Source organism: Notolepis coatsorum, assembly GCF_963971535.1.
Source record: "Notolepis coatsorum genome assembly, chromosome: 8".
Classification (NCBI taxonomy): Eukaryota; Metazoa; Chordata; class Actinopteri; order Aulopiformes; family Paralepididae; genus Notolepis; species Notolepis coatsorum.
The window spans coordinates 66,893,663-66,905,719 of record NC_140172.1 but is presented as its reverse complement, the minus strand read 5'-3'; the positions used below and the strand labels follow the sequence as shown (position 1 = coordinate 66,905,719).

Genomic DNA, 12,057 nt, shown 5'->3' with positions numbered 1-12,057 from the left:
CAATTATCAGAATTTTTATTTCTGACCATACCTGTACTGCCTTCTGTATTGTTGTTAAATGATGTTTCTCAGTTATCAACCTCTGTACATGTAAAGAGACTAATTTTGTCCGGTCTTACGGCTGCCAAAAAGCTGATAGCATCATGCTGGATTCAACCGGATAAATTGTGTCGGAAGGTATGGGTTCTTACCTATCTCGATGTGATTTATCTAGAGATATCTACCGCACGAATTTTAGGTGTTAATGAAGCCAGTATAGCAATCTGGTTAGATGTGGTGGAGAAGATAAAGGATAGCATATGAATTTTTTTTTTTCCCCTCCATTTTCCTCCGATTTTCTCCCATCCCAATGTTAGTCGTATGCCAATTCCCAATCCCCTTCCTGGTCGCTGCGCACTTACCCCCCACAGTCAGATCATCTGGGAGAGTGGAGGCTATCACGTGCTTCCTCCGACACACGTCCAGCCAATCAACCGCTTCTTTTCACCTGGCAGCGCGGATCCTCCCTGAGAGGGCGTAGCGTGTGGAAGGATCACACTATCCCACTCAGGTCCTATCCGCGCTTAGCAGGCGCCCCGACCGAACTGTAGGAGTCGCTGTTTACAACGACCCGGACCCACCCCGCCAGCTTCTCCCACCCTCTAATAGGTATGGGTTAATGAAGCCAGCATAGCAATCTGGTTAGATGTGGTGGAGAAGATAAAGGATAGCATATGAACTTGTAATCCCTGGTGGTAAACGGAATAATGGATGGATAGTCCAAGAGGGGGTCCTGAGGGGGGGTGGGGGGGAAGGGAAGGAGAAGGAAAGAGTGAGGAAGAGCAAGCAAGAGCATATGTATTGTATTGTATTGTATTTATTATGTGTATGTCTTTGAATCTACATTTATTTTGATTTAAGTACTGGACTGTCATTATTGTTATTATTATGTCGGTCATTGTCCTGTGATTTATCGTGGATTTCTACTGTTAATGTATTGTGTGTCTAGTTTTATGTTAAAAAAGGGAAAATAAAAAACATTTGTTCAAAAAAAATATATAATGTTTGTCAAAATGGGCCACACTGTGTCTCTACAGCTATAATACAGAACACAAACACAGCTTCGCAAACATAGTGCAGCGACCAAGGAAACGACTAGAACTCAGCTGCCAGGGTTCTCACTCACACCAAGCCCTGGCAGCACATCACCCCCACCCTCATCCACCTCCACTGGCTCCCAGTCAAGTTCTGCATCTCTTTCAAACTCCTGCTCCTCACCTACAAGTCCCTCCATGCCCTCGCCCCCCGATACCTGTCTGATCTCCTCCACCAGCACACTCCATCCCAGAACCTATGATCCTCTGATCTGGGTCTCCTCTCCATCCCTTGCACCAGGTTGCGGACTTTCGGTGACAGAGCCTTCAGCGTGGCGTCCCCTACCCTCTGGAACTCTCTCCCCCCTGAAATCCGCAACGCCCCAACCCTGGACACCTTCAAAAATGCTCTCAAAACACACCTCTTCACCAAGGCTTTCCCCCATTAGTTAGTTTAGATTAGATTAGGTTCATTATCCCTTACCTGCCCTTAGGGCTGGGCGATATAGCGATAACGATAATTATCGCGATATATTTTAATAATCGATATCGGAAAAAAAAAAGATCGAAAAAATAAATATATCGATTTTATTTTTTTTGTGACCTGCAACAGGGCAGTTTTATAACCAGAGACAGTGGACAGACTTGTATTTCTTGCCTGCAACTTAAAGTAATGGCTTTGCTTGTCCAAATGACAATACTGACCAAATTGAGATTTATTTTTCTCTTGTCCATTTATTTTGTTTGCTTTCTAATTTAAAATACAGTTTGAAACCGTCTGTACACAGTAGGCTATGTGTGCTAGCAAAGCTAGTCTCCAGTCATGAGTCACGGTCCACCAAAAAAGCGCCAAAAGATAGAAAAGAAACTAGCAGAGCCAGAACTGTTCAACTCCCCTGGAGCCACAGCCAGCAGAGAAGCCGGTTTACTTTCGCTTTCAAACCAGCTGCAGCCTGAGAACTGGAGTGTGAGGGGATGTAACACTAAAGATGGCGGCAACGACAAAGAATTGCTGCAAAATAAACATACATCTGTTGTTTAATAAAACAAAAAAATAAAAAAATAAACATTTCTTTTTTAATACTCGATTTTTTTTTATCAAGTGATATGATATTGTTATCGATATCGTTATCGCGATATCATTTTTGGCCATATCGCCCAGCCCTACCTGCCCTTATCCCCCCCTTTTTTCCCTACTTCCCTAGCCCTATTTTTTGTTGTGATTGTGAAGCGACCTTGGGTTTCATGAAAGGCGCTATAGAAATTTGATCTATTATTATTATTATTATTATTAGAAAGTCCGGCATTCTAAAGGTAAATTAACCAAACAGCGTGGCACAGAAAGTGTTAAGCGTGCCACTGCAATGAAACAAAACTAAGCTGGAAACATAGGTCCTCATTCTCGAACGTGTTCGTAAGTACCTTTGTAAATATCTTGGTAAAAATTTCGTACCAACAGATTGACGAAAATCCTCCTCCGGATTCCTGAGCATGTGAAACGGTCTATGTATGTGGCCAAAATCTTCGTAGCTGGGTTCTCACAAATTCAATACGTCACTCATTCTTAAACTGAAATGCGCATTCTCATTGATTGAATTTGCATACAGACACGCCCCGCCAGCTCCTTATATATTCACTCCTTAGGCGAATGAGGCACGTGCAAAACAGCAGAGGTTTGGCTTTGCCCTGCACCATACTGATCCATTCAACAGGTAACGTGGAAGTGATTTGCGACTGATCTCAAAATGAGATTAGATTCAAATATATTGTTATTATACAGCACAAGTACAATACACCATCCAACCAGAGTGTAGGGGTGGACGGTATGAACAGTATACGGTATAAACGGTATGAATTTGCGCTACGGTATGGATTTTGACTATACCTTGTGACCGGTATGAGCAGCTAGTCACAGCAGTAGCAATGACGTTAACGTTACTTGACGATTCACTCTGCATTTGCATAGTGTTTAATTGTACTGAGTTTTTCTCCACTTGCTCACGGACCTTGACATATAGTTTTGGCATTTCAATTTGGCTAAGGAGGCTGATAGGAGACTTGCTTAGTGCAGCAACGGGGCTAATGTTAGCTGCTAAGCTAACTCACGTTAGCCACTAAGCTAACGTTCTAACGTGACTGCGGCACCAGTTCCATTAGTGAGGAAAGGGGGGGGGTATATTGAAGAGGCTTGAAAACAGAGGTTCAAAGATAACTTCACATTTATTTGGCTATTCATTCCTTTATATCGCTTTATCCATCGGGCTGCTCTCGTTTCTAACATCCTGGTGTGACATCATCACCTACGGCATCGTAGGAAGCTCAAACCTCAAACTCAAACCTATTACATCTCTCTCTCTCTCTCTCTCTCTCTCTCTCTCTCTCTCTCTCTCTCTCTCTCTACGTTGTCAAACATGTACACTAAAGTTAAGTTATGTTGGAGTTGTATTGTGTTTGAGTTGTTTAAGGGAAAGAAACCTCCTGTCCTGCTGTAGTTTTTATTTTCACTTTGTGCTGCTTGATTTTATTGTATTTCATGAAAAAAGTGTTTTTCAGAGATGGAAGTAACTTGAGAAAAGGTTTTGCATTTTTCTATTGCAGTTTTGCACAATAAATTTTCTTAAAATACCTCTGTACTATGTGAAATATGTAATACAGTAATAATAGTAGTAATACAAGAGTACAGCAATAGCTGCCATCAGCGGTGCGTTCCTGATATCAACTGTGATTGCATGCACGCTAATGGCGCCACGTGCACGCTCCCGGCGCGCGCACGCGCTCCCGCGCATGCGCATAAATGTCCCCTCGCTTGAGCACAGACTAAAGACAGTGCCTAATTGCCTCTACGAATGGAATGTAACACATATGATTCACAAGTTAGGTGTGAATGTATCTGAGAACGTATTTAACACACCTGACGACCGGCGCTATTGATATGCAAAGTAGCCCAGGTGGGTGTGCGAGTTGGCGAGTGCAACGCATTCCTGTGTGCACGCACTTCTCCTCAAATCTTACTCTGCACGGAGTGCAACCACGTCCCATGACCAACGCATACCTGGCTGCCATACCAGTGTTTTAACCCTTCAGAAGCATTTATATAGACATTTTAAGATAAATGAATATACCGTGATATATACCGTTATCGTCTATGCTTCAAATTATACCGTGATATAAATTGTAGACCATACCGTCCAGCCCTACCAGAGTGGATAAATAAATGCTCCATAAATAAATAAATGCGTGTACAAATGGCTTAGTGAGGCAGCCTCAGCGAGCGAACACACACACACACACATACTGTATACGTGCAAAATTAATCGTTCCAGCAAAGTAGGCTTCTATTATTCTAATGACTTGTTTTATTATGTATTATAGTAGTAAGTCCTACTGTAGAACATGACATATTAGCATGACATCTCATTTAGTAATGTCAATAATGAACGACTGCGCGATTGGCTCTTGACAAGCATATGTACAGTATCTTCACATTATCTTTATATAATCTCCCAAAATTTGATTAGATTCAAATGTATTGTCATCATACAGCACAAGTACAATACAATCCAACCAGAGTGCAAATGTAAGTACAATAGTAACATACAATCAAGCCGTTTCTACACTGGCTCTTAGATGTGCGCAAGCAATGTAATAAATAAATAAAACCAACAATAAATAATATCATAATAACAAGACGGTATATGGAATAACACTTTAACTGCCGAAAACGCCGGAACTCGTCATTCCCCGCCATGCTCAAGTTGCCGAGGACGCCGTAACTCGTCTTTGATATCAATATTTCAAAAATCTGTGATCGAAATCATATTTCCGTTCCGGAGCCTTGACACACAGTGCTGATCTCCTCTCAACCCTCTAGCGGTTCAAGAGCGCCATCTGGTGGTTGATCGGCAGATCGAAACCGGATATCAACCTTTGAACTGGCAGGACTCACTCCATATGGGGTCCGGGCACTCGCTAATGTTAGAGAGACTCTGTCTTCACACAGTCAACATCGATCGGTGGAAATAACTCGAAAAAACAACATGATTTGGACGTATATACTATTATACAACCTGGAAATAGATCGGGCATTTCAACATCCCATAATGGAAAACTGTCTACTCCGCGCTGATCGCCCAACGGCCCGAGGAGACTGGGGTGAGTTTTAGCGTGTAGTATTACCGTGTTCGATATAAACTGCTATGATGAACATATGACCGACATTAGATGAATGGTATAATGTTGCCCACGGAATTATAAACGCCCCCTCGCCCATCCGGTCAACATCAGATAACGTGTAGTAAATTCTAGAAGTACGTCCAGTTGAAATTTTTGATCTCGCACAGATTCCTACCAAACTGTATTTGATCATCAATATAATGCATTTGGGGCTATAAATCACGTTCTGGAGAAAGCTGCAGAAAGAGATGAAAACATACTTATACTTTAGACCATATTTTAGTATGAATATGTGAATGAAAAAGTTTAACGTTGCTACACCATGAACAATACATATAGGACATTGAATGGGCCCTAATAATGGCAATCTAGCAATAGAATTTAAAAAGTTATAGCCCTGCAAAGAAGGGGAACTTCTCCATGTTAAATAGAGCCGGCAAGGGATGGTATATCATGAATTTAACCTTGGGCAATCAAAGTGTTAATAGTCTATTCCACTATAGCTATATCCACGGTGATCTGTTTAGTTCTTATTTATTTATTTATTTTCTGACATGGTTCGTTGAGTCATGACTATAAATGTAAAACATAATTGTTAATGATACAAATAGTGTCGTATTTATTATCATTATAATTATTTAATTCCACGGAGATGCTCTGTTTGAATTTCAATAACATATTTTACTAATACTGTACTAAACTGTACAGTACCTCTCTCAACTGAATTACACTGTACACAATTAATATGTCATATGTCATAATTAACTGTCATATGTTAAAAAAAAAATTGTGTGTGTGTATGCATTTGTGTGTGTGTGTGTATTTGTGTGTGTACCTGTGTGAGTTTGTGTGTGTGTGTGTGTGTGTGTGTGTGTGTGTGTGTGTGTGTGTAACAGGTAACTGCAGAGGTAATTGATGAGCTAATCAGAGGTAATTGATGAGATAACTGCAGAGGTAATTGCCTAGATAACTGCAGAGGTAATTGATGAGATAATCAGAGGTAATTGATTAGATAACTAAAGGTCATTGATGAGATAACTAGAGGTAATTGATGACATAATCAGAGGCAATTTATTAGATAATCAGAGGTAATTGATTCAATAACTGCAGAGGTAATTGAAGAGTTAACTGCAGAGGTAATTTATGAGATAACTGCAGAGGTAATTGAAGAGGTAACTGCAGAGGTAATTTATGAGATAACTGCAGAGGTAATTGATGAGATAATCAGAGGTAATTGATGTGATAACTACAGAGGTAATTGAAGAGGTAACTGCAGAGGTAATTGATGAGATAACTGCAGAGGTAATTGATGAGTTAATCAGAGGTAATTGATGAGATAATCAGAGGTAATTGATTAGATAACTAGAGGTCATTGATGAGATAACTAGAGGTAATTGATGAGATAATCAGAGGTAATTGATTAGATAATCAGAGGTAATTTATTAAATAACTGTAGAGGTCATTGAAGATATAACTGCAGAGGTAATTGATGAGATAACTGCAGAGGTAATTGATGCGATAACTACAGAGGTAATTGATGAGATAACTGCAGAGGTAATTGATGAGATGACTGCATGATTTCATAGCAGCACTTACTCGTTAAACACCAGATCAGGGGCGAAGTAAAGCATCTTGGTGTTGACATTCTTATAGGACCTCCACCCCAAGGCAAACACCATCACTCCCATCCACGAATGTTGAATGACTGTCATCTGGTCCTCCAGGTATAGGTTTCTAAAACCTAAAGAATTACAAACATTTTTTAATTATAATAATATTTTTGTATATCTTCAGATGTGAGATAGTTAGATTAGATTAGAATAAAATGTATTGTCATACAGCACAAGTACAGTACAACGAAAAGAGGTTTGGCATCTAACCAGAGTGCAAATGTGACTGTGCAATGTACAGGTGATGACAAATATAAAAAATAAGTTAGTACTATTGAGTAATAGTGCTAATCAGATGTATGTACAGAGTTGTATGATTAATTTGTACAGCAAGTCTCCCACTATCTACGTTGATTTTAAATAGCTAAACGTTATGCTATAAAAATGAACTGGATAGTTGATGATAATAAACATTTAACGTCATTAGCTGAAATATAAAAAAATCATTAAGTCTGCTATAACCATTCTCCCTTTCTGTGTGTGTGTGTGCATTCGCGTCCCAGACCAGATGAGGTCAGAGGAGTTTGATAGTATTTACTGAGGATGACCAGATAATGTTGATATTTAAACTGTATAAAATATAATACATAATAAATGTATACATGACCATGCAACATAAAACAATTGTTGTAGGAACGGTTTGGGAGAGAGAGGTAGGGAGGGGTTTTAGGTTGTGTGTTGTGAGTTCCAAAAAATGTAACTTAAGTTATTTCAAGTTTATTTTAATAGGATGTGAACATTTGAAAGTATATCAAAATATATCAAAATGTGGCACTTTACAGTGAACAGGAGGTCTATTTGTATTAAAAACAATATATTGTTTTTCATTTAAATGTCTGGAAGAGCTAACAAATTTAAATGTCAAATTATATTTTCGTTTCCTTTTTTGAGTTGATATAAATGTTACTGATTGTGTTAAATGGGCACATGATATTGTCTCATATCGATCATAGGCACCTGAATCGAATCGTATCGTATCATATCGTGGCAGACTTTGTGATATCGGCAAATATCGTATTGTTGTCCAAATAATCTATATCGTATCGTATCGTGATGAAACTGGTGATTCCCACCCCTAATATAGATATAGTATCTACAGTTATGTAAAAAGGATTATATGCAGGTATGTACAGACACCCTATCAACACAGTGGCCCTGACACCAGAGACACACCGGACACCCTATCAACACGGTGGCCCTGACACCAGAGACACACCGGACACCCTATCAACACGGTGGCCCTGACACCAGAAACACACCGGACACCCTATCAACACGGTGGCCCTGACACCAGAGACACACCGGACACCCTATCAACACGGTGGCCCTGACACCAGAGACACACCGGACACCCTATCAACACGGTGGCCCTGACACCAGAAACACCCAAGCTTCAGTGATCGTTTCAGCGCCTGGTCTATTTTCTCTGTGAGCGCCTCTACATGTGATTGGAGCAGAGACATATAATCTATTGTTGACTGGCATGGAGAAGTGGCTTCTGGTGTGAACAGCCAGGCTCCTGTTCTTCTGGAGTGAACAGCCAGGTTCTTGCCCTTCTGGAGTGAACAGCCAGGCTCCTGTTCTTCTGGAGTGAACAGCCAGGTTCTTGCCCTTCTGGAGTGAACAGCCAGGCTCCTGTTCTTCTGGAGTGAACAGCCAGGTTCCTGTTCTTCTGGAGTGAACAGCCAGGCTCCTGTTCTTCTGGAGTGAACAGCCAGGTTCCTGTTCTTCTGGAGTGAACAGCCAGGTTCCTGTTCTTCTGGAGTGAACAGCCAGGCTCCTGTTCTTCTGGAGTGAACAGCCAGGTTCCTGTTCTTCTGGAGTGAACAGCCAGGCTCCTGCTCTTCTGGTGTGAACAGCCAGGCTCCTGTTCTTCTGGAGTGAACAGCCAGGCTCCTGCTCTTCTGGTGTGAACAGCCAGGTGCCTGCTCTTCTGGAGTGAACAGCCAGGTTCTTGCTCTTCTGGAGTGAACAGCCAGGTTCTTGCTCTTCTGGAGTGAACAGCCAGGTTCTTGCTCTTCTGGTTTGAACAGCCAGGCTCCTGTTCTTCTGGTGTGAACAGCCAGGCCCCTGCTCTTCTGGAGTGAACAGCCAGACTCCTGTTCTTCTGGAGTGAACAGCCAGGCTCCTGCTCTTCTGGTGTGAACAGCCAGGCTCCTGCTCTTCTGGAGTGAACAGCCAGGCTCCTGCTCTTCTGGTGTGAACAGCCAGGCGCCTGCTCTTCTGGAGTGAACAGCCAGGTTCTTGCTCTTCTGGAGTGAACAGCCAGGTTCTTGCTCTTCTGGTTTGAACAGCCAGGCCCCTGCTCTTCTGGAGTGAACAGCCAGACTCCTGTTCTTCTGGTGTGAACAGCCAGGCTCTTGCTCTTCTGGAGTGAACAGCCAGGCTCCTGTTCTTCTGGAGTGAACAGCCAGGCTCCTGTTCTTCTGGAGTGAACAGCCAGGCTCCTGTTCTTCTGGAGTGAACAGCCAGGCTCTTGCCCTTCTGGTGTGAACAGCCAGGCTTCTGCTCTTCTGGTGTGAACAGCCAGGCTCCTGTTCTTCTGGTGTGAACAGCCAGGCTCCTGCTCTTCTGGTGTGAACAGCCAGGCGCCTGCTCTTCTGGAGTGAACAGCCAGGCTCCTGTTCTTCTGGTGTGAACAGCCAGGCTCCTGCTCTTCTGGTGTGAACAGCCAGGCTCCTGCTCTTCTGGAGCTAACAGCCAGGCTCCTGCTCTTCTGGAGTGAACAGCCAGGTTCCCGCTCTTCTAGTGTGAACAGCCAAGGGTTGGCTAAAAGCTGGTTTATCACCAAACCATTCATGACAGATGGAGATCGCTGAAGCATACACCTTCCGTGTAGGATGCACCAACTTTCTGTCAAACGGACTGAAAAAAGGCCATTGTTGAAATACAAGCTATTTTCCAGCTTAATAAACCGTGGTGGTAGAAGGGGCCTGTGCATTTTGAATAGTTCCCATAGCAGAGCTGAATTCAGTGTCTGAATCGGCTCTGGCAACTATGGTGCATTCACTTCGTCAGTGTCTGACCAAGTGTCAGGCGGCACGATGGTGTAGTGGGTAACACTGTCGCCTCACAGCTAGAAGGTCCAGGGTTCTATTCCCGCTTGGGGACCAGGTTTCCATGTTGCCAGGTACCCAGGTGGGGTATCTCCCGTGTGGAGTTTGCATGTTCTCCCCGTGCTCGTAAGGGTTTCCCCTCCCGATAAGATAAACCCAATGCAAAAACATGCACAACAGATCGCTAATGCTGTCGTGTCCCTGAAGAAGATGGACAGGAGCACTTGGATTGGTCCCTGGAGCGCGGTACCTCGCCGACGCCCCTATCTGCTCCCGGCTGCCCTTGGGGGGAAGGACGATGGGATGGGTCAAGCGCAGAGACTCAATCTCATAGGCGACCCAAAAAATTATTGCATGTGTGTGTTCCTGTGTGTGTGCCGCCCATCGCATGTGTGTGTCACTGCATGACGAATAAAGACTTCTTCAAAGTCCAGTTATTATTATTATTATTATTATTATTATTATTATTATTATTATTATTATTATTATTATTATTATTATTATTATTATTATTATTATTATTATTATTATTCTGTTTTATTCTCACCAACAGGCGAACGGAGGAAAAGCGTCAAAGAGACATGACGTGGGAAAAGCGCGAACACATCCACTCGGCTCATCCTGCACATGAGAACAGTAATGGACAGTGTGTGTTCTCTCTGGAGGAAAAAAGGTCCAATGCCATTTACACCCTGGCAATGTGGAGAGCCTTGAGGAATGGGTATGTGGAATAATATATTGTGAGGAGCCCCTAACTTTCATGTAAAGACATCCCCCTCCCTTCTCCTTTGTCCCCTCTCCTGGATCCCCCCCTCCCCCTTCACACTATAAAGACCCCCTCCTCACAAGATTCGTTCTTCTCTACCTGGGCAATTTCAGCTGATTACCTGGGCGGAAGCCTCAGCCATTCTCTCTAACTACCTTGTATATATTTGATCTATCTGGCTAATAAACCTTGTTATTAACCGGACCCACAGAGTGAGTAAATCATTTGACTCAATTCCTACTATTGATATATCCTACAATTTGGCGTCGCAAACTTTTGTGCTTGTGCAACTGTGTTTCGCTCTCATGCATAGAGAAAAAGGGAGTAGTTATCCGGCCTTATTGGAATGCATTGGTGCATTCCCCCTCTTTCTCTGCGCACGCTTGAGCATCTACGGTGTATATTAATATTGAGATCATGGCTGAGTAGTAGAGTGACGTGCATTGAGTATTTGGTCTGTATTGTAAACTGTTATGGGAGAAACGCGTTATCCCGGTCCTTATCAGGCGGTTCTGAGAGGATTTGCTGGGTTGGAGTGCTATCCCCGGTCGAGTCGGTACAGACCAAAATATAGGCACCTGGGTTGTTGGAGTGCTATCCCCAGTCGAGCTGGTGCCGACTAAAATATAGGCAACAAGGTAAGATACGTAGGCTTATTAGACTTATTAGGCTTATTAGGAAACGCTACTTGGTTCGAATCTGTTCTGTGTTTTTTCTGCAAATAGGCGGGAAGCTAGGACCGAGATGCTGGTAAGTGATAAGATTTACCAGAGTATCGTTATAATGTTCATAATTCCAAGCTCAGGCTAAGCCTACGGTCATTTCCATTCCTGAAAGCGATCTATTTGGGTTAATCATCATAGATAAGCAGGTAGATATAACGGCGGGACATTTGTTGTGTTTGTTAAGATACCATGAGTTTTGGTTAAATGGTGTATTAAATCTACAATATATCGCTGTTAAATTTCGAATTTCAGGTTCGGTCGTTATGTTTTTGACGATGTATAATAATATAAATATAAATAGGCGACATGCTAGCCTAGTAGCCTCCGGTGTCAACAAAAGCCGACCCTGTTAAACACTTCCGGGTGTACGGAGAAGCAGACAACAACGGAGAGCGTAATGACGCAACGAGGAACGACCATTTTGAATTGTAGTTTTGATGTGCCTCTGTATCTTAGAATTTGCGCGAGGCGGACTTCCGGTTTACGCTCAGATCGGATGGCGGCATAGTTTTTCCGAGCTCCGCGACCACTTCACTTATATATTAATTACGACATTAATTTTATGACATACTTTCACATAATACATCACAGGGA

The 12,057-nt window shown here is 42.5% G+C and overlaps 1 protein-coding gene across 1 annotated transcript in view; it reads right to left on the bottom strand.

Annotated features, from left to right (window-relative positions):
• ar (androgen receptor) overlaps positions 1-12,057 on the bottom strand; it is a 224,294-nt gene that overhangs the window by 100,628 nt on the left and 111,609 nt on the right. The window contains exon 5 of the mRNA XM_084319697.1: positions 6,843-6,987. Coding sequence (XP_084175823.1) covers positions 6,843-6,987 — 145 coding nt within the window. The remainder of the gene's footprint in view (positions 1-6,842; positions 6,988-12,057) is intronic.